This window comes from Hyalella azteca, unplaced genomic scaffold (assembly GCF_000764305.2).
Source record: "Hyalella azteca isolate HAZT.00-mixed unplaced genomic scaffold, Hazt_2.0.2 contig13749, whole genome shotgun sequence".
Classification (NCBI taxonomy): domain Eukaryota; kingdom Metazoa; phylum Arthropoda; class Malacostraca; order Amphipoda; family Hyalellidae; genus Hyalella; species Hyalella azteca.
Genome location: NW_025943659.1, coordinates 22,966 through 46,967, shown reverse-complemented (window position 1 = coordinate 46,967; position 24,002 = coordinate 22,966). Strand labels below are relative to the sequence as shown.

At 39.6% G+C, this 24,002-nt stretch overlaps 2 protein-coding genes across 2 annotated transcripts; both read right to left on the bottom strand.

Moving 5' to 3' along the window:
- On the bottom strand, window positions 1–11,435 carry LOC108667867 (mucin-12). The gene is made up of 3 exons (XM_018154964.2): window positions 11,430–11,435; window positions 9,317–11,035; window positions 1–8,904 (listed from the first exon to the last, which is right to left on the bottom strand). The coding sequence occupies exons 1-3, from the start codon at window positions 11,433–11,435 to the stop codon at window positions 7,666–7,668; spliced, it is 2,964 nt and encodes a 987-aa protein (XP_018010453.2). The 3' UTR covers window positions 1–7,665.
- Window positions 10,973–23,117, bottom strand: LOC108667866 (DAZ protein 1). The gene is made up of 9 exons (XM_018154963.2): window positions 22,958–23,117; window positions 16,837–16,931; window positions 16,287–16,461; window positions 15,425–15,511; window positions 14,855–15,112; window positions 14,171–14,353; window positions 13,372–13,548; window positions 12,173–12,296; window positions 10,973–11,035 (listed from the first exon to the last, which is right to left on the bottom strand). The coding sequence occupies exons 1-8, from the start codon at window positions 22,958–22,960 to the stop codon at window positions 12,198–12,200; spliced, it is 1,077 nt and encodes a 358-aa protein (XP_018010452.1). The 5' UTR covers window positions 22,961–23,117; the 3' UTR covers window positions 10,973–11,035; window positions 12,173–12,197.
- Window positions 23,118–24,002: the final 885 nt, after the last annotated feature.

Sequence of the window (24,002 nt, the reverse complement as noted above, 5' to 3'; positions counted from 1 at the left end):
AAGAGCACAGTTAATTTTACTCGATAGTACCACAAACACATGTACCTCTTATACACATGAACAGGGACATGATGTAATGCTAAGTACGACAAATCAATGGGTGTCAGGGGACGTTAGAACAGAGGGAGTGAGTTCTTTCTGCGCTGGAAGATGAACGTAGAACAGTCATTTCTACTCGTAACAGAAAAGTAGCCTTAATGCAAGGTGCTATGAAACGCAATTGACTTGATTACATCTAAAAAAATCTTTACAAAGTTTTCTAATAAAAAACTGAATGGTTAGGTATCCTGCGAAATACACTCCGCAGGAGACCCCCGATGATCGACGGGATTTAAACAATTCCTTAAGAATCCAACATTCTTGAACAAATTTCAATTGTGATGAATAATATTGTTACACAATTGTAACCCAAGGACTCAGTACAACCATACACAGAAGCGTTTTAATTATGATAATTAAATTATACACGGGGTGTGAGAGGAGAGCGTCGTGACCATAAATGAACCTTGCGATGTCAAGGGCTTCAGACGAGGCTACCGCGCACGGTAAACCTTCGAGCTATTCAAACGACACGCTTGCGCTGCACCACTCACAGCATCACAAGTCCGGCACTCGGTACAAGCTTTGGCTGGCCCAGTTGACGTCACAGTTCATCATAACAAATGCTCACGCCTTTGGTTTTCATCCTGCACCTCACTCCCTCTGTTGTCCTGATCTGCAGTCGCTCTTCTCTGTTGAATGTCTCCGTCACTAAAATTACGCTTACTATTATGTGCACGCCTCGGCGCCGGCATCACGGTCAAGTCTTCTTAAGCTTCAACTTCATATGGAGTATCCCATCAATTAATAATTCCAGAATTCTCTACAAAATGGTCGCAAAAATTCTACACGCAATTTTCTACAAAAGTTGATAATCAACCACATCTGTGAGGGGCATCATAGCATCTACGGGAAATAAAAAATACAATTTTCACCAAGAACTCTGAAGTAGAACTCGATAATTCCAAATATTGCATCAATCATAATGAAAACCACTCGATGAATTGTTATGAAGTTAGCAATGAAAAATTAAGATAACAATGATAGTGATGGGAGTAAAGCTGAAGCAGCTTTGACCGTAGAGCCGGAGCCAGAGAGACAGGATTACGTCTAATTTAAACACTATAATCGGTATGTACTCTATACCGGAATATCATTCCAAAATAAAATTTTCAAATCCGTACATGTTCATCGCTTCTGAAATACAAACAGAACTCAAAAATTTTCATCAAGACAAAAAAAAGTTGATATCTCCGTACAGAATGACTATAAAATATAGATGTTATTATACATAGAGATGGTAATAGCCGTGCTAGATATTAACAGCAAATGCGCAGAGCATCAGGTCGCCCTCCCAGGCTGCTCCAATGCAGGCTTTACAGCGCTGCTTACAGTGACGCTTACCGACCAACGCGGCGAGCTACGTCCATCATCATGACGGGCGAGAGACTCATGCTCTCTACGTCCATCATCATGACGGGCGAGAGACTCATGCTCTCTACGTCCCTCATCATGACGGGCGAGAGACTCATGCTCTCTACGTCCATCATCATGACGGGCGAGACTCATGCATATGAGAGACATAACCGCGTTAAATGCAGAGACAATAGAAAGTCAGTAAAGGCTACACTTTGTTGTTGGCTACCATAAGAAAAAAATCAAGGGCAATTCTTTCACATAAAATATACGGTAACCACGCCAGCGTTTGAATTACGAAGATACGGCTGCCAATGAAGTCTGTCAACGTTTGGCTTTACAATAAGAAACTTAAAGATCTGGTTCAGCGCTCGCAATGAGTACGTGCGGCGTAAACATTAGCGCAAACTCAAGCTATTGCTGTGTACAACAAAGAAGACCATAACGTCATAGACGATGACATGTTCGCAACGTTTCGACGTGGCCAAATTCAGCCCAAAAAATGACGCTTGGAAGCTACTGGATCTTGAAAAAGACCCTTGCTTCCAAACGAAGTAAATATGAAATAATATGAAAGATAATAGTCACACTACAATATATGCGACTCGTAACGATTCAATATTGAGGTACAAAGAAGCATTTAGAAATAGTTCACTCGGTTGCCACGTGCGTACTGATTAGCAAGACTTGTTCACACGAACCTATTTTTGCCAAGTTCTACAGCTGGTCATACATCGAATTTAGAAAAAATAAATGCAACTGTAAAATTGAAAATTAATAAGCAGCTCAATTAGGCAATCAGTACTTCAACAGTTCTTAGCAGTTGGTGTACTAAGTCGACACTGTAATACTAACACGGCTCGTTTCGTTACCCTACCATAAAGAAAATGATCCACCGCAAAATATCTTTTGGGTAACATTTGTGTCGAGAGATTTTAGAAGTGAACCTATATCCGAGTATGAAGCGAATACCCGCAAAAGAATAGGAGTTAAAAGTGGACCAATACAAATTACAAAGCAAATACCTACGCAAATATCAATCAAATAAAGACTTGGTCTCATTGGAAAACAGTATGCGAGAACACTACAATACAAGCTGATCGTTCGCGACAATAATGACAGGCAAATATTGCGCACTTATTTTAGATAACAATCATTCGGTGGAACTTCACTTACGATCGAAGTAGGTATAAGAATCTTCTCAATTGGAACGGAATTAAACTCCGGATATTTTATAGTTACGACTTCCATCTTCACGTTGAAAGCCCGGAGCACCTTACCCCATTGGAACAACAGACACATCGGGTCTAGTTAGATAAAGAGTAAATAAATACTTACTTTCATTAAATATTGATTACATTTCTAAACCAATTATACAGAGAATGGAATAAGGGACAATTTCAATAGAATTTCATAAATACTCTTTAAATTTATCTCATCTCAATGAGTTTATGACGAACAGAAACAAGAAAGAATCAGATCCGCACTTACAGGATAACCTAAGACTTTATATCGTACCTTAAGCTCATAAGGATAACCAGTATTCCACGCACTCGAAAAATTTCACAGAAGTAGACAATTAATCGCGAGTTTGCATTCGTGCAACATCAACTACATTATAATCTTCATCAAAAGGAAATTAATTATTCATACTACTCGTACTCTTATACAATATTGGCCATCTCAGAGAAACGCCCAGAGGTAAACGCTGCCTGAATGTATCATCGTTAGCTGGAGTCAGAATTTTCTGCTTCAAATTTGAAGCGTGAAGCCGCAAATAAGCCATTAGATATTAGCTGTTTGGCTCTCAGATATAGGATACATCCAGCGTTCAACAAGGTAATATCAAATTCAGGTAATAAGACGAACACCGAGCATCGTACACGCGGTCAAACACTGACAAAAATAATCACCACAAGAACCTTGACACGGAACCTCTAGAGTTGCATGCTCACAAGATGTGCTCATACGAGTGTTCTTATATGATGACATGACCACACCACGCACAACACCAAAGAAGGAACCAGACGGTCGTCATAACACGCCAAACACTCGCATCACCACATTACTCACTACTAATGTCTACGGTTTTCACTATTCTATCATCTACGAATGAGATTAAGTGTTCACTAAAGAGGTGAGAGCGTTATTGTCTAGCAAGAGCACCAAGAGAGGGCGATGCAGCAAAACAATTTTATCCAATCAGAGCCGCGGAATTACGATCTTCGTGCATCGTCCGCGTCCTAAAATACAATAGAATGAAACATCAACATAACAGCTAACGCTACACGGGAAACTTCCACGTGAAACCTGGACTCGCGGCGCAACAACGCGAGAACGTGTCCTGGCAACCGCAAATTAAAGGAAGGGAATGGCAAGAAACCTAATGCCACGGTCAAGACGAGGCCAAATCGGAAGAATAACACTTCTCAATTGCCAGCTATGTCGGTAGCCAGGTCGCTTTTTGGAAGGCATGAGGTTGCAATGAATGTTCGCAAGCAAAGAACTCTTGCGAGCAACTGGCCGTGCCTGCGCGTGACGTAACCAACGAATTTCCCGGGAGCGGAGGCTGCTCGGGGTCTAACGGTGTAACAACAAGAAGGCACATCGCTTGCAATAACAGCGAGTCAAATTGGTCAATAACGACTTAGAAAACAACCGCGATAAGCGAATAGAAGACCAAGGTTCGGAGGGAACTGAGGGGTCAGCGGGTACAACGGAGAGAAGGGAGCGACGCTTCATGGTACAAAAGAAGAAGATGAAGATAAGAAGGTTAGCTTTAGAAAATATTCAAAGAAGATAAGATTGCATCCATCACATGACAGTTGCTTGAGATTGACGGTAGCTGGATCTCATTCGTAACTAAAGTTAGAGCAGATGACACGGAAGATTTACAATTTGACAACGAATAGTTGAGGAGCTGAACCTACTGCAGAAATAAGTTTCGCACAATAATAATTTTCTATCGAGGAAATGCTAGGTTTAGGAGCCGAACTAAACAATGTTCACTATGAAGAAATACACAAGTATATAAAGGCGAAGAAGGATTTGAGAATCAGTAGAAGAGAACATCGTGTATTAAGAGCTCAGAATTAGTGCCCAGAAGGTAGGAGGAATACTAGCCTTGTCAACCACATCGTCCGCGACCAAATATAACGCAAGAATTGGATGGTCCGCTTCAGTTACACGAGTCCTGCATTTGATCGAAAATGCCACAGAATTACAAACTTTGGTAAATTACAGTAAAAAATAGAACCTATAACATTTCTCTAGCAACAAATTCAAAAAGTTTAAGATGGAAGACGTGCCTTATAAAGTTTCGTTGATCAATAACAATATATGTACGTGACTACAACAAAAACTACCACAAGCTGGTGCTAGCAGAAGCACCTTGCAGCAGCGCCACGGCCACCATAGTACCGTTGACAAGTTCAATCAGTACGAGTAGTGGTATTAGTAACTGCAATGGACGAGAAGACCAACGTATAATGAGATATACTACAGAAACACCAAGAAGACAAGTCAGTAGAGACGGCATTTACGGAAGCTACAGTCGTCACAAAACATGGCGGGTTCACGCATCGGCTATCTAGGTTGCATAGAGGGACTTTGTGTGATTAACATATGAAATGTTAACCCCGATAATCGGCATTACAATTAATAATGTCTTCAGGACGCCGAGATTAATTCCTCGCACGAAACCTAATGTAACAACAATATCTATGGTATCAAATTATTAAATCATTATCATCAGGAACACTGGCATTCAAATTTTTATGGAAATATTTCCTTCATGGCGTTTTAAGATTTTGCTACTCCGGACACTGAAATCAAGTTTTTTGCAAAAAAAAAATAACAATAAAAAATGTCGAAGGGCGAGACACGTGCTATGCTTTCTAGAAAACAGCGATGCAGGACTGCTCCGTCAAACACACGGTGTCTTTCTTGATAAAATGATACAAAATTTACATCAGCATGGAACAGCAAGTGTCGCATCAAAAACTGGAGCCCTTCACAGCTAAACTTGAATGTTCACGAGAGTGTAAATGAAAATGTAATTATTTCTTCAGACTACAGGAGCTAAACATGACTGCCAACTTCAGTTAGGTTAGAATTATTGCATTTGCCGTACTTTGAAATGACAAGGAAGCTCTCAGATGGGAGCGCTATACTCGACCTTCGCTCGTATTGCTGTGTACAATAGGCGATACTAATTAAAGGTTTATCTCGCCACTGCTCGCATTGCAAGGCATTGTACCGCACCTACGTTACTACAACAAGAACGATAAATACCTACATTACCTCATAGTAATAAGTGTACGCATCAATCGAAAAGGTATGCATAGATATTGCCAAGCAACTACGATCAAGAGAATCTCGCGTACTTGGCACTCAACAAGGTATGGTTCTGGCACGTGAAGTGTAGTCGCACGAGGCGGCTTTGCGGAGACATTTCACACAATTGATCTTTGTTCAACAAACGTAGATAAAATCATATGTTGATTAAGCAAATGAAATAAATAAACGACGTTAAATTAAGAGGTAGTCGGAGAACTATCTTCGGAACTAACCCCGTGTCGGCTCACGCTAACGCAACTAATGCCACAAAGAGCACATTTTAATGCCAGTAAATTTTATGATCCGCTTCAGGGAGATGTTGAAAAAGATTAATCGTAAAATAACGAAGAAGTTAACACAGTCGATGCTACGTTACAACTTTGAAGAGCTACCTCAGAGAAGAAGGCGTAATGCCTCAGCGACCATTAACTAAATTGAACAAGAGGAATCAAGTGTTCAGTATCAACATTACCACAAAGGGTCACGCGCACAAACTTCAATTGTTTTCTTCTACTCGACCCTCGAAATACAGAACGCAATACTCAACAATGTTTTGCATAGTCAGGTGATTTCTGCTGACACGTGAGCAACAATTAAGAAAAACGTGAGGGTCTTAAGAAAAGCCTATGACTGAAGGCAACCATTAACAATGAACATCAACAACGCCATCAAATCACAGGAGGGTCGCAAGGCTCGGCCGCTTGAGTGCTCGTCTCACGCCGTACGCGTCGAGGTCTCAAGTCAGCAACGTAAGAGCATTTGAATGTTTGCTTACATCGGAGTCACCAGCTAACTGTAACTATGTAAGAACTATTATACACTTAAATAGGATGCACTACAATCATCTTCACTTACAAGAGATACTAGGAGCTATAGTTTTACTAGGACTTTATGATATCGTTACTTGAATGAAGTCGTGAATGGACGCATGTCGAGCTAAACACGACAGTGCGACCGACATCTTAGTTCCGTCTCATTCTCGTTGTCCTACAATCTGCTGCGATCAACGTACAAAATGGATGTGCAAATGCATCAAAATAAAAATGATTACTAACATTACAATTTAAATTTTCGGTTTTCTTTCCCTGGATAAATGATAAGCACATATAATCGAACTGGAGCTCATCTAAACGATTAACGGAACAATCAACTACAAAAGACGGTCAAGAACGACGACGTCAGGTTCGCTTTCAGTGCATCGCTTGGAAATCGAACAGGGTCTTCAGTGCACCGTGCAGCTCCGACAACCCTCCTCCTGTTTAACCAAAATTCCATCTCCTGAACAAAAATTTTGTAAACCATACAGCATTTCCATGACACTATTCCAACGAGAGCAAGATCAGCGTTTATAGCGAAATTGACGTGACATACATAATAATTTTTTTTTATTAGCCAGAGCTACAACGCCTGCGAGCAACTGTCTCTGCTCAGAAGACGAACATCCCACTCCGTATGAGTGAACATATCGCAAACGCGCGGCGATGTTGTACGTTGAACAAAACTAGAACTGGAGAAGAGCAGTTGCAAAACATCAGCACCACCAACGTACGAGTATCGTGTGGACAGAATCTTTATGGTGAGCAAAAGAAATGCACCGGTACAATATATTGCAAGCCTACAGTCGAGTTGTTACACCCGATGTTTCTAAGGAGAACGACATTAATTTGTCATATAGAATAATATCTTTAGCACGCACACGTGACGAGAAATTAGATGAAAACTTGCCAATTGAGGCAAAGACGTTGCACTGGGTTATGCTATCACCACAGCTGGTGCAAGTTTAGCATATACGGTAATAGAGATACAACTTTGAAATTTCGGTATTCACATAATCAAATTCCAATTTTGAACGCGTTTTACAGCATACAAACGCTACCGAAATGGAGAAGCCGTAGCAGAACAAGTTGTAGGAGACTGAATAGCAGAGGTGTTTGCTTCAACATAACGTGCGGGTGGCACATCGAAAGCAGGCAAGGTGTTCTGCCCGCGAAGCAAAGAATGCATAGGAAATGATGAGCAGGGAGTGGAAGGATTAGCCAAGAAAGGAACTTGAGCAGCAGGAGCAGGGAAAACAGAAATTGCTGGGGAAACAGTGGTAGCGGATACATCGGCGTTCCTGTACTTGGCCCCAGCAGTGGGAGAAGTGCTGCTCGTAGGTCTCAAATGATCACAAAACATTGCAGCTGTAGGGGCCTTGTTCGAAGTCGAGCTAGAATTAGCAGCAGCAGTAGCAGCATTGGTGAAGAAAGTCGTCATACCTGGGCTGCAAAGCGGTACAGCAGCAGCACAGGTGCCTTGAGGCGAGGCAGCAGCAGCAGCAGTAAAAGTGCCATGAGGAGGTGAAGTTTCTGAGGTCTGACAACCACTCGAGCCATGAGTATCAAAGACGGGCGTCTGCTTGCCTGGGACTGAGTGCGCCAACAGAGTATTCGAGTACAGGACGGAAGTAGAAGCCCCGCACGAACTAACGGCGCGGGTTTCCGTCCCTGAACAACTCTCCACACCAGAATTGCTGGACACTCCTGAAACATCCCTGGCGTTCACAGAGGAAACATTTTCCAGGTCACCAAGGCCATGATGACTCTCCTGCAGCGCCACGAGACCAGGGTAGTGGAACATGACGGTGGCAGCGGGGCTTGTGTGCGCGGTGGGGTAAGGCGAGTAGACCGCGTAGTAGTGCGATGGCTGGCCTACACTCGCTGCAGCAGCCGCCGGTGGCGAGGCGCTTAAAGAAGAAGCCTGACTGCGTGAGGGCCACTGACCCGAACACTGAGACGTGATGGAGGAATTGCGTGCAGAAGGAGCAGCAGTCACGGACGGTGAGGAAGGCGTGGGGAAAGAGTAGAAGAAATGCGGGGCAGCGGCGGGATAATGAGAGGGATGTTGGCAAGGACACAACCACGAGTGGAACGGCGAAGAGGAAGCAACTGGTGAAGGTTGGAGGAGCATGGGCGGGGCTGAGTAGGGACTGTACTGCGGAGTAGTTGGCCATAACAAGGCCGGCATGTTGCAGCTTGAACTATCATTGGGCCAGCACCAAACAGGCATGGCAGGACGTGGGCTGCACACGAAGGGCTGGGATGAAGCGCACGAGCCCACAGCTTCGCCAGTCTGAACAACAGAGACAAGGAATTAGAAGTGAAATGGTGCTGCAACAGCGCACGTGCAACTCATATTAACTGCAGTTGCGAGGTAGGGACAATGAATGAGGCACTAATTGAAGAAGTTAATAGAGATGAAATAATACTTGGTGCATCTTGATAAATGCGACAAGAATGGCGTAGAGGAATCATGAGAAATTGAGTACAAAATATAATAAGAGAAAATTTGTATAAAACACACGTGGTCAGGGGCGTTATATGTATGACATGACTTACGTTGTCGGGGGCGTTAACTGTATGACATGACTCACATGGTCGGGGGCGTTACCGGTATATGTATGACATGACTCACCTGGTCAGGGGCGTTATATGTAAGACATGACTTACGTTGTCGCGGGCGTTATCTGTATGACAAGACTCACGTGGTCGCGGGCATTATCTGTACAGTTGCTGAGATGGTCAGAGTAGCAAGAATCGAGGGAGTTGAAGGCACTGCGGTGCTTGCCGGCATTTCCCCCCAAACTTGCGTCCGTCAAGCTCGGCTGGTTATTGCAATTTTCAATCCTGTTCTTAGGGCCTTCAAAACGCTGCACTCCGCTACAGTTGGCACTACCAAGTAAGTTGGATTCGTCTTTATACACGAGCGCGGGGTCGGTGTTAAGAACTTGCTCAGTATTATACAAGGCAAAACCTTCAGTTGCTGCAAGCTTGTTGCCAGAGGGCACGTCACACGCTGAGAAGCTATCGCTGGCATCGCTAAACACAGGCATCAAGTCGCTACTGTCCGAGCCAACAGCTTCCAGAGTATGAGAAGCATTTCGAGACAAAAAACATGAATTGCACGATCCCAAAGAAAGCGACTGCGATCGAGCACATGTTGAACACTCTGAATTGTTAGATGATATACTGCTGCTGCTGCTGCTACTCTCACTGGAGGTAGAGGTCTCCAAGCGAGCTCTTCCCTGCTGCAGTTCATACTGCTCACATGACAGAGGTAGGTTGTGGCTACTGGAACGCTCGGGCAAAAAGGGCGAGAGCGTGACGGGGTCAAGACGGTGGCGACGTGAATAAAGCGACGCCGAGTGAGACGGTCGAGGTGACGAGTGCTTGGGGTGGCCCAAGGAGTGAGTCTTACGGCTTGATTGCGCAGGACCAAGGGGCTGAGATTTGTGGGGAGAAGAACGCCTTGGGTACCCAAGCGAGTGTGACTTATGATGATACGAACGACTTGACATGCCAAACAAGTGCGATTTGTGGGGAGAGCAGCGACTAGAATACCCGAGCAAGTTGCACCTCAGGGACGAATTATGAACAAGAGCCTGGGACTTGCGCGGTGAAGATGAGTGCACAGGTTGGGCTGGGCTAAGCTGAGCTAATGAATTTGAAGAACAAAAAGACTCGAGGCAGCTTGGATGCTGGCAATCGGGCTTCATTAGTAGTCCGGGAGAACGGTTTAGTGAAGCAAGGACAGATGGTGGGGTGGCCGCCACAGTGTCAGGTGGGAAGTTAAGTGATGAGACACCAGCCGGGAAGAGGTTGCGTGAAGATGAATCCTCTACCGTGCGTGCAGGAAGGGATACGTTGAGAGGCAGAGAGGCATGTGATGGAAGGGAAGCATGTGAAGGAAGAGAGGCATTTGGAGGAAGAGAGGTATGTGAAGGAAGAGATGTATGTGAAGGAAGAGCAGCATGAGAAGGAGGAAGAGAGGCATGTGAAGGAAGGGAAGCATGTGAGGGAAGAGAGGTATGTGAAGGAAGAGAGGCATGTGAAGGAAGAGAGGCATTTGGGGGAAGAGAGGCATTTGGAGGAAGAGAGGCATTTGGAGGAAGAGAGGCATTTGGAGGAAGAGAGGCATTTGGAGGAAGAGAGGCATTTGGAGGAAGAGAGGTTACCGTGCGTGCAGGAAGGGATACGTTGAGAGGCAGAGAGGCATGTGATGGAAGGGAAGCATGTGAAGGAAGAGAGGCATTTGGAGGAAGAGAGGCATTTGGAGGAAGAGAGGCATTTGGAGGAAGAGAGGCATTTGGAGGAAGAGAGGCATTTGAAGAAAGAGAGGCATGTGTAGGGAAAGAGGCATTTGGAGGAAGAGAGGCATGTGAAGGTGAGTGTTGAGGCCGCTGCACGTCAGTAGCTCTACCAGGCTGAAAAAAAAAACAGAAAAAATTACCTGCCAATATAAAAGTGTCGTGTAAAATAGTTCATTTTATAGCACAAGTTTAAAGGTAACGTAAATTCAAAAAAGAAGCATGCTAGTGCCATACTATGGTTAGTAACAAGCTTTACGATAATCGTACATACACTTGAACTCAAACAAAATGCACACTAACAGCAGAAAAATTATATTTCAAGCACAATTTTTAATCAGTTAATTCAATTACCCACAGAAAATTGATTCCCATACAAATCGTTCACATTATAAACAAGAGGAAAATTCTTTATAATAAACTTATTAAGTTACATACTATAACCGAAAGAAACAAAAATTTCAATATAAAAGTATCCTGTTACATCAACTGTAAAAACGCAGCAGCTTACCTTCATTAACTCATGAACCTAAGTGTATGCAAGAGTCTCGGCCTAGTATAACTTGGTGTCTGTCAAACATCCAGAGATGCTACAACTTAATTTTCTAGACAAGATACTGCAGTGCCATTATTTTGCAATATTTTAGATGGTATAGATTTTAAAATATTCAACTGAAAGGATGCACCATCAAAATGAAACGTGTTTTGCCTTTCCTCAACGAATCACATAAATTCAATACTTACTTCATGAAATCAGGCATCCAACGTACGATCATTGATTAATCGGAGAATATACTAACGTGCATCTTTTCTAATTGTTATTTTTGTCTGCAAGTAAATAATAACCTGCCGAGGCATGTGCTACTGATATAAGTAAAACGAGTACGTAAAGCCTCTGATGGAAGTAAAATTTTTGTGTGACGGGAGGTAACCTTAAGAAATTAAGTGTTATTTTAAAACAATAATTAGCTATGTTACGTACAACACCTCGTTTAGGTATTGAAGGCCTGGCGATTGGCGATATTGCAGAGTTGTTTCAACACTGATTGCTTTCAAAAAATTGTACGAAGTACAGGGAGAAGTCTGGAAGTTTAAGTAAATTTCGAAGCCGAACCACATTCTTTAACACTGACATATCCGGATTCATTGACAAGACAGCAATTTATTTTGGGTGCGATGCAAGTAAATTGGAATAACCATAGAATCTAACAATGCTGGTAAATTGGACTGACTATTAAAGGCTTAAAAGCTCACAATGTTGGTAAGGTGAGTGTAGTAATCAATAAGTTGGATCAGGGAGAATGTAGGGGGAGTTCTGCTGAGCGGCGGCGTAGATTCCTCCTTCACTGCTTATGTAGCCCACGTTGCCAGCGTTGGGCTGTAAACAAAGCATTAGTGTCACTTGGCTACAACCCGACCCTCGAGGTAGCCACCAACCCCAATGCAGAAATCTACCAGAAACCTCGATTCAAGAGGAGAGAAAAATAATAAATGGCATGAATATATCACAAGTTTTATACAGCTAAATGTAACTAGAGCTATGATGATGAAAAATTTAATGGAACAAAAGCGCCCTCAAGAAGGTATGCAGATAAATTCTCATATTTTTGGACTAGCATGAAGAAGAGCCGCTGAAGGTTCAGAATTGACCACAACGCATGGTACCCAAACAAAAATAAAACACAAATGAACTTCTGTTCCAGAGTTTGAAAGCACCTCCTGTTTACGACTTACTTAACTGGCTTTTAATAACAAACAATTTCGAATATTTGGACACGAAATTTGATGTAGCAGAAACCCAACAGGTTCATTTCATACAAATTGAATTAATTTGGAGTTTATGAAAAATACAGAGCATTTATAACCTATTACACAATAGAACTTGTTGAAAGTTTCAGTGATGTTACTATAGCATGCAATAAAAAAGTTCCAAACTAACCACATCTTATAGAAATAAATGTAGGGGTGCATATAACAGCAAGAAAATAAGTCACAACTAAAATTACTACGGATTGGATTCAATTAACGACACAGAAAATCAAACTTGGTACTCCCATCGAAACAGAGTTTAATTGGCCTGACATTCAATACAGCATATCAATGAAAAACGTTTGAAAGTAAGTCAACAAAAAACGTGTAATGAAGAATTCCAGTTAATACTTTTACTACCGATTTATGGACCGTAAATAAATATTCCTTCCTCAAGGCCAGGGGCCGTAATATCACAACTCGCTTCAGTGCATGTAGCGGCCTAAGTACACGTAGCGGCCGATTTATTGGTTGTGATCTGTGGGTTTAGCTTGAAAATTTCACATTGAATGGTTAATGGAATTACGAACTCTTAACAATTTTTGATAGTACGGCCCCTGTTAACTAGAGTTACCGTGTGTAGACAAAGTGATGCATGATGTTAAAGTGATAATAGATTTTAGTGCAGCAAAGCCGGCACGTGCCTGATGTTGGCTGTGGGCGGCAGCAGCCGCAGCTGCATACGCCTGGGGGGAGAACCAGCGCCACTGCTGTGCAGCAGCGCCTGCAGCTGCCGAGGCCGCAGGCCAGCCAGCTGCAGCTGCAGCAGCTGCATTGTGCTGCGCCACCTGTTGCTGGTATAGCTGTTGTTGCTGGGCTGCCTGACAACGCACAAGAATACCGTAAATAGTAAACAGCTCAATACCACAATGTTATTGTTACATAAAATGAAAAACCAAGTTTCAGAAATTAAAGTTTTACAATAAAATAGGCAAAGAAGACACATGAAGGCATGTAACTAAGTGAACTAAACAAAAGATTTCATGTACACCAAGTCACCTTGCAAAAAATATTTTCATGAAAATGGAACACATCCACACAAAACCTAGGAATTTAATAAAAAAAATTCACTGCATAGTAACCTACTGCAAGAAACTACACAGCATGCAGTTTTCCGGCCCAATGTGTTCAAGAACCAAATACACTCAGCTAAGCAACTTCTCAATTAAAATTGAATGAAACACTTTAACACGGTGAAAAATACGGGTGTTGCATGTCAGGCTGCCTTGACTGGCCAAAAATAATTTCCAACTATATTCTGTTCAGTTATCTAGCTGCTTCGACTGAATCAAATAATCTCAGGAACTAAATACTCAGTAAATAGTAATCTAGTGACGTTGGACGTCACACAACATACGAACGTTGCTCACACACATGGAGATGTGTGAAAAATTCCTATAAAGTAGCTATACTGTGGCAAGCAATAGTGAAGTGTTCTCTCACTGCAGCGTGAAGCTGGTAATGAGGGTAGTAGAGGGTGTGAGGGTAGGCATAGGTGGCAGCAGGTGAGGCGCTGTGAGGCTGCGCATACTGAGGCTGTGTAGGGCTGCTTGAGCTGCCACCGTTTGACACAGCAGCCATGGCAGCTGCCTGCTGGGCAGCAGCGGCTTGGCTCTGATATGCCGCCTGCAAAAAATTAGAAATAAGCATCATGTAAACCTAAAGTCTTCTGCAAGCAACATATTCAATTTTTAAAGTCCTCTACAAGTGATAAAATGATCCCAGTTGCTCCCCAGATATTCAGACATAATTTCACACTCTGATATTCAGACATAATTCAGACATATCCCCAGATTTTCAGACATAATCTGACTACCTGAAGTCCTCTGCAAGCAACATGGAAACCTTATGTCCTATGCAAGCAACAAAAGCTCCTGCAAACCAACAAAATTGTATAACAAAAATATTGTGTCTTCGCAAAATGATAATTGCTAAACAAAATGGAAGGTGCACACTAAAGTAACTGAAATCATCAAGAAGCTTGCTCCCCAAACATATAATGGCTCCTGAAAATGATCTCATATGAGTCACAGTGGAAATCATATCACAGTGGAAATAATTACAAATACATTTTTCCTAATTAGTTGAATAGTTAAATAAAATGAATGAAAAAATGCTACAAATAACCTGAGTAGCCAAATGATGCTGATTAGCATAAGCTAATGTAGGATGATGTCCAGCAGTGGCATACTCGGGCTGAACGCCCCCCTGTGAATTGGCAGCAGCTGCAGCAGCAAGCAGCTGCTGTTGCTGCTGGTTGTAGTAAGCAGCAGCGGCGGCAGCAGCAGCAGCGGTAGGGTTGGTAAAGAACACCGTGGTTGCAGGGTTGCCCGCCACCATACCACCAGCACCCGTCACCCCATCCACCAGGCGCGGAGAGTATGCCTGCTCAGTACCCAGTGATTATGAACGCAAAAACAAGGTTGAGAAATCTGATGAGAAGTGATGGCAGGACTTGTATTTAAAGGTTATAACACAATAATTTTCATATTTTTCCTCATCTGATGCAAAAAAAAAAAAAAAAAACTTTGGTAAGAAATTCAGAGATACCAAGATTCTTTGTAATGAAGTTGATTATGATTAAAGTGTAGAATATTACCCTGAAACTACAGGGTCCTGCAGCAAGGACCATGTGACTTCATAACATGATGCAATAATGTCTGTATGCTGACATTACTCATAATCACGAGTACCTACCTTCATGAAGCCGCCAAAGTCAGAGACTTGTTTCTTGATAGCAGGAGCAATATTGAGCTTCCTCTCCTTCAGCATGATATTGTCTGCCTGTTGTTCATAAAGCATCCATCAGAGGCTGGCTTGTAACCATCAAAGTAATGAACAAATCTGCACTATGCATTACTTTATCTAGCCAAGTTCATTAAAATGACTGTCATTTTCATTCAAAACTTGTGGGAGTTAAGTTTCTTCAGCTGTCTAATAATTGGTAAAATACTCCTAATTATCTTACTTGAACAGTCAATGAAGGTCTCCACTCAGAATATACAAATTACTTTATTTAAAGAGAATGCAAAAATGTTTCTTGAAAAATAATTATAGAAATTACAGTCAATTTATTCTAAATTGCAGGCAATCTCAACTTCCATCAATACATGAAAAAATTAACAACAAAGTACAACAGTGATTCTTGTTTGATAGCAAAATTAAGTAGGAAGCAAAATTAGCCATTTTGAATAATAAAGTACCGTACGTACTTGAAGTAGCAAAAACAAATAATGAAGTAATTGATGTAATAAAAATGAATAATGAAGTAATTGTTGTAATAAAAATTAATAATTAAGTAATTGAAGTAGTAAAAACAAATACTGGAGTAATTGAAGTAGTAAAAACGAATAATGAAGTAATTTTAGTAGTAAAAACGAATAATGGAGTAATTGAAGTAGTAAAAACAAATAATGAAGTAATCAAGGCCAACTACCTAATGACTAAGATTAATAAATAATTAAATATATCTTTAATTTTTTGTCAATCTAGGTAAATTCATTCATATTTCAAGCATAAAGGCAACGATGAAATAAAACATTAATTAGAGACTGCAAACCTCTTGAGTTAATCTCCTGGCCTCTTCTTCTGTCTCAAATGTGACAAAACCATATCCTTTGGAGACGCCGGCCCTGTCGTTGATGACTTTAGTTGCTTTGACGGTGCCATAGTTAGAGAAGAGCTCCAGCAAGTCCTGTTCTGTTGTGCTGCTCGATATGCCACCCACAAATACTCTGCAAATAAAAGACTAATCAGTGTACAAATAAAAAATGTTCAATTATAATTGATTATTAGTAATTTATAAGCAATTATTTTGAAATTAATGCTGATGATGGACAATAGAGGTAAATTGCCTTCATATTCATATTGCCTTCATATCTTAATTTGAAAAATTAAGAATTTAAGAAAATTGAGGCTCAACCATTTCTAGGTAAATTATTGAGAGAAAGTCATCAGCACAAAAACTTATTTTCCCAAATGTTAAATTGATTTCTATTTGATGAAACCAATGATAAACATAGACTAATATCACTAATACAGCAAGTCAAGCATGCACAAAGTGTATCCAAGTTAAGATAATAAATTCAAATGAATGCTGTAAAATCAACCTGTTTGGGATGACAGTTCCAAACTTGGGTGCATTGGAGCCTCCCACGCTGCTGGGTGCAGGAGATGGAGATGTGTCGGCACTCTTAGGACTCGACTGCAGCAAGAACATGCATCATTAGGATTCCAACATTCAAAGGTATAGGAGCCTAACCCTAAATTTAAAAGAAACCAGAAGACATTTAAAAAACTAGTATACACAATTTATCATTACAACATTGATACAAATATCTAGTTATCCTTGTTGAAAATCCTTATTGTATAATTATATTTTGATCATAAAATAAATAGAGCTTAGTTACATATGAACATTTGATGAGAATCTTTACCAGTGAACAGAATAGATATCAATTAAAAGCTTAGGAACATAAATTTTAGTATTAAAAGTAACATACCACTGACAAAAGATCGAAACAAAAATGAAAGAGTACACATGCACACAGCTTTGGCTTTCAAATCAGAATTAAAAATGGACAAACCATTTTGATAGAATAGCATTACTCAACACTACTGAAAATAATTGTACTTTAAAACCCATTCAGGCTTATGGACTTCAAGTTTAAGGGGAGCGTCTGGGGTAAAATTTATCTCGGCTATTTACAGACGGCTCACTCTGAAACTTGGTACACATATGTAAAACAGAATTCTAAGACATTTTTGTTTGTGTGAATTTTTCAAAAAAATGAAAGAAAATGTGAAATTCTTAGAAAACGGCCAAAAAGGGGGGTACCGTAGAAATCTATCTCCTTCTAGGATTTTCAAGCTATAACATCCAGACACATATCATTTGCTGTGTGAATACCATATCTAAAACAGAACACGACGGTTTTTAGGATTTCTCATTTTTGTGGGTGTGGGAGCATTTTTCATAAATTTTTGGAAAATTTTTTCAATTTTCCCCCCTGCCACCCCCTTTTTTGCGGAATAAAATCCAAACTATAACAAAATTATAAAAATGCCCGTGTTCCGCTGTAGATAATTTTATTGCGCATCGAATAGTACATGTCTCATTGCTGTAGCTTAAAAACTCTAGGAGATAGGTTTGCAGTGATAATAAGTTAATTGTTCAGTAGAGCCTGACAAAGTCCCAAGCGCCTCGAAATAAGCGTTCAAGGTGGCAAGAATGCAAGACTAGGCAATACTGGAGCTCAATTCCTTTCAAGGATGGTGTGAACGACGACACGCAAACCCTCCCGTACAACTGCAGGCGGGTAACTGAAGCACATTGTATGTGGACTAGCTATTCAAGTATGCTACCGGTAATTTTCCCCTATCCTAAATGTGAAAGAACTCCACCACCCCCCACCCTTTCGCGATCTGTCGTGAACGCATAAATCAACTTACAGAAATGATTTTGGTACCGTTGAATAGAGCAGAATGTCAGCTTTAAGACGAGATTAAAAACTGGAAAAGCCAAAATTAAAAAATTTTGACCAGACACTCTCCTTAATAGGAGCTTTAGAGTCTTGAGAAGTAATTCAACAGACCAAGCCTTCAAAAGCTTTTAACAATTTTGGAATGCAAGATACCCTACCCACTAGATGAATCATTTCCAATATAAATGTTCAAAAATGTATGATTGGCAATACCAAAATGTTATCAGAACTTGCTTCAGTACAAGTAGCGGCCTAAGGACAGGTAGCGGGCTAAGTACATGTAGCAGCCTAAGTACATGTAGCAGCAAGAGTACAAAAGGGCACAGTATTCCAAATTAATAGCAAAAATGTCACCACTTCGGAGGCAGCTCCACATTAGGAGCTGCAAGATTCCAGTAAAATGTTTAAAAATTCTAATCTTGACCATGCCTAAGACTTCAGAAAATGAAATTCCACTGGTAATAAAGGAAGGACCATTCCAAAAGGATTGGGATATCCTGTAGCATCCCTGCAGTCATCTTGCATTGCTGCACATGAGCAGCATTCAGATTGAGAACTAATGCTAGGTAAATAGTATGACTAATAATTTAATACTGGCATAAGCAATTCTTATCTCAGGATACAGAGTGTGAGCAAACGTCTGAAGCAGTGTGGAATTCCAGAGGGGTAATATATTAACTGGTAAACATTGTAAATCAGTAAGCAGGACCTTAAAATCTGGAAAGGCCAGCATACTTCCACTTCCAGTGCATCATCACTGATGAGTCTCTGCAAGCTGCCATAGCAGTTTACTTGGCAAAAACAATGCTTGCATCATCACAGTAACAAGAATCCAATCAACGCTTGAACACATGCAACTTAACAGTCACAGGAATCCAATCATAGCTAGAAAGTGTGCAACATCACAGTCACAAGAAGACAATCAGCATCAGAAAGGGTGCAACATCACAGCCACTGGAATCCAATCAGCATGAGAAAGCTAGAATGGACCGCCCCCAAATGCACACAATATTGATGCACTGATGATAATTTAATGCTACTGTAATTACAAACACCAGCAATTCTTACGATGACAAACTAATTGCAAAAGAAGATCCTGAAATTTTTTCTAAGATTTAATTGAAGGAACAGCAATTAGATAACAAGACCACATCTTTGAATGACAACACGCTTGAAGAAGTTAGTTCATTTCTTATTTCAAGTGTGTAATACAATAATTTAGTTCTGTCACTATCAATAGAAATTGCAAAGAATAACATCTTCACTATGTACATTCACTCACAAATACATGAAAAACTGCCTATGATTCAATCCACAAATGCAAAACTGATCACTGCTGCACTCAGCTGAGACTTACCAACTCCTTCCACTTGCAATCAGGAATACCATAAAAAAAAATAATAATAAAATAAAATAGGAAAGAAGGTAGCAGAGATACCAACCAATAGGACACCAATATACTCATGTGAAGAAATTAAAGATACAAATTCTTGTACATTACAAATATTTCAGTAACTGACATCCAACAGAATGGTTTAATAACCTTTGTAAATGTTATACATGCATGCAGAATCAATCGTGTGCAACAAAGAAGGTGGCAGGAAGACTTTTGGCACAGCTTCAAATCTAATGATGGTTAATTATCATTACGCGATTGGTGGGCATCTTAACTACGGTGCATTAACTGCAAATGAAGCTCCAGCCCATGCTGATCAATGGACACTTCAGTTCTATACTCCATAGGTTTTATTATTAAATTTTGAGATGATAATTTAGTGAAAACTTTACACGATATATTGTGAGCCTTCTAAAGTTCTAATAATGTAGAAATCACAAGGTTCACAGAATCTAAAGGTTCGAATGCTAAATTTTTGAGTACTCTACTCTAGTCAGTCAACCAAGTCAAGTGTCATGTGCATTGCCTTTTATCAATAATTTTCTCCAATGCCAATAAGTTGCTCCTCAATTTGAAAGCTGACATAATGAATAGGTGGAATAAAAGATTTTTTACATTTAATTTGAAACTGTTATGTTAAGAGTAAATAGTAAAAGCCATATTTAGTTCTTCCTGATGAGCTGTTAATTTAGTCTGAGTGAGTAAGGAGAGTGGAGAGACTTTATTGCCCTTCCTTTCTCAGTTTTTGATGAATGTAGAGTGCTATGATTAAGAAATTATATATTTTGGATTAAGTTGGATATGGTACCAGCTTTGTCATATGTAAAATATCTCATGACATCTTGAACTTGAAGTAGATCAGGAAATTGAAAAAATACTTGCAACTGAAACATCTTGTTTGCCAATATAATTACAGCGTTTGAATTGAAGTAGTAATAATTCACTAATTATCAACTGTGAAACACTATGTTGTTGCCACATCTTACTCACTAACAGCAGCCATTATTTAATTCAAGCATTCACATTTAGTATTGTTTACCATAAGCATGCATTTGAGCTGGTTGGGAGTTTGATGCTAACCTATCTTCCAAATTGGCTTCAGGTATGATTTTCAGAAATAATTTAAACAATTTAAGAGTAAACCAATTATGACTCTAGAAGAAAATAATTTGGTGTGCTCTGAATCAACTGATGAAACTCTTGAACAACTATCACATCAAGTGCTCTGAATCAACTTGTATATAGGCAACTTTTGCATTTGAATATGTATATTGGCAAGATCTAATGGAACTTTCTTCAGAATCAAGAATGCATTCTTTACTGGCAGCAAAATTTAAGATCTCTTTTGCTCACCAGAGAGTGATGCATCTCTACTGGCTAGCTTGGAAACGATCATACCAGGCGCGACGCGCATGCAGCCTTCCCAAGATCTCCCTTGCTCATCGGTGAGTAAAGAGTCTCTACTGGTGTCAGTAAATTCTACCTTGTAAATTCTACCAAGTGCAATTTGTGCACTTCCTTCTCTAGATCCCTCTTGCTCATCTGTGAGTAACACATACAATTAACGATCTTGGGACCTTCTCTCAGTCCTCTGTGTTGCCTAATGCCAAAAATCAATTTCTGACTATGAGAAAGCCCATTTCTAGTTGCCTGGAATGTTTTTTTTTAAGGCAGAAAGCATTTTTTAAGTGAACCACATATCAGATTCTGATGACCTTTGGTAACACATTAGCATCTTAATCTGTTTCTTCAGAAGATTTTGCCAACACATTTCTCTTCATATATATATATATCTTACATGTATTTATGACAAAACTTGAAAGTTTAGGCATTTCTGCCTACATTCTACAATTCCTAAAAATTCTAGTAAATTAAGCTAACTTTGGATTAGAATTTTCCTACCTATTTTTAAAATCTTGCAACTCGAACAGAATAAATTTTCAATACATTTGGAATTTTGCAGCCTAATTGTGCACTTTTGTTAGGCTAGGAGCAGGAATCTCATGCCTCATGGTTCCAAAAATGGTGAGAAGGCTCTAGTTGCAGCCCTAAAAGTGGATACTTTCCATGCTAGCTGCTAGCCTGCTAGGGCCTAATAAAGTAATCTTGCTGACACAATTGCCAAACTCTGCATATATGGGTCAGTGTCACATCAAATTTATATTAGCCTATGCATAATAAAATCTTACACTTACATTTACACTTGTAAAAAATTCACTCATGATTGAACAAGACAAAAAAAAAAAAGTCTACAAAAAATAACTTTAGAGCCATACAATTTTAGGAAAGGCAAAATTTTTCCTATCTTGCAGCTAAGCATTTGTTGTCAGGAATTTCTTCTTTAAATTTCAATTCTGTGACTTCTCTGCTGTAAATTTGTTTGTTCAGTTTTGAAGAAATAAGTGCAAATAAGTCATTTCAGTAATTCAGGTGACATGGCATTGCATAATGATGACTGTTGACTAATGTGACAAACATAGTGGCAAAGCAGAGAGTTTTTTAGACTCTCCCTCAAGTTCATTTTTGAGTCCTATAAGTAGACAAGTAAAGTATCCTGGATACCAGCATTATTATACATAAGAAATTGGTATAAATCTGAAGTAAATGAGGAAATTAAAAATGAACTGATTCTGAAAAATCTGTGCTTTGTCACTATGGTGACAAACCAGAGATTTGTCTACAATCAGTTGATTTTTAATTTACTAATTTACTCAATACTCAAGAATTGAACCAATTTCATACATATGATAATTCTGGTACCCGGGCCATGATAGTGATGATACTTTACTGGTCTACTTATATCATTAAAAAATTAACTTAAGGGAGAATCTAAAAAAAAAACCTCTGCTTTGCCACTAACTGACTCAGCAGCAGAGATAAGGTGATTAAGGTCAAACTGAAAGGAATATGCAATTGTGTTTTTTTCCAGAATTATTACATTTACCATAATTAATCTCTTCAATCCACCATAAAGCATAAACATTGATGACTGATGACAAGAGTATGCTTTCAAACAATCTAACAACGAGTCTGACTGTCTGAGACTTGTCTGTAAGAACAAATAACTAATGATTGCAGAACACTCTACCAATTTAACTATATATCAATTCTCACTTCTCAGCTTAGCTAACTGGACTATAATAAAGAATTTTTTTTACTTTTGAATTATTAAATCTACTAAATAGTTAAAACAAAACAATAGATTAACCAATAGACACGCACACGGCCATGTTGTACGTGAAAACGCGTTCAAGTACTAACAATAAGTCACACTACTACGGTAACTTTCATGCAACATTGCACACAAAGTACTCGGCAACGCTGTCAAGTGTCAACAAAGGACAATCTTACCATGTTTGGTTATATGAATGATGTTATTAATTTACTGGATGAAATTCAACATTTCACATGCTGTTTAGAACTCCTACTAGCAAGCTGGATACAAATCTCTAATCAACGAACTCTAACACTTGTCAAAGCCACACAGGACACCGGCAACGTACACAGCCCTGCCAGCACTATTTTCAGATTGCAAGGAGGGACGGATTTTGTGGCGTTACCATACAGAAAAGGCAATATCCTTGAAATAGTGTCATCGATTCTCTATCGGTATTCCCGCTAACTGAGAAACGGTGATTTTAAATTCCCATTTAGCATTAAAGAAATGTATTCTTATTGAAAAATTCTTATCCACGATAAGGGAATCGAAAACTAATGGATGAAATGAGCTTAGTCCGCTTGCCGAATTTAGTTCAAAAAAGGTATTTGCTGATTTCAGCGTGAGAGTCACATCTCGGATAAATTTACGGCGGGACTCGCGGCCGGTCACACGGCCAATCTCTAAATTCATTTATCAAGAAATATCTCCCAAACTAATGAACGAAGCTCGATGAAACTTGGTACGCGTATACACCAAGACCTTACTGTGATGTTTAGCTCGTATTTTTTTCATTACAACACTTCTCTTTAAATAAATTATTTTGAAAAGTTAAAAAAAATTTTTTTTCAATATTAAAAAAATTGAAAAAATAATTTTGTCAGCTACAAATCTTATAACTGATATTTGACACACTTTTACCTGTCTAATTGATCTGAAATTTTGCACACTTGTGTGAAATCAGAGGCAATGCATGAATCAATTAATAAAATAAATAATTTTGAAAAAAATATATATTACAAAAATTCATATATTAAAAAAATTGAAAAATTAATTTTTTTAATATTCGAAAATTAAATGAGAAATTCATTGTACATCTGTAAGATTGGAGATACTGGATTCTTTGGAAGTGTTGTCTTTAAAAAGTAATTTTTAAACGTATATTATTTAATTTCGCCTTCATTTGTGAGTTACATGGCAATTCGGACCAAAATTCGCAGTGTTCGAGGAATTTTTTCC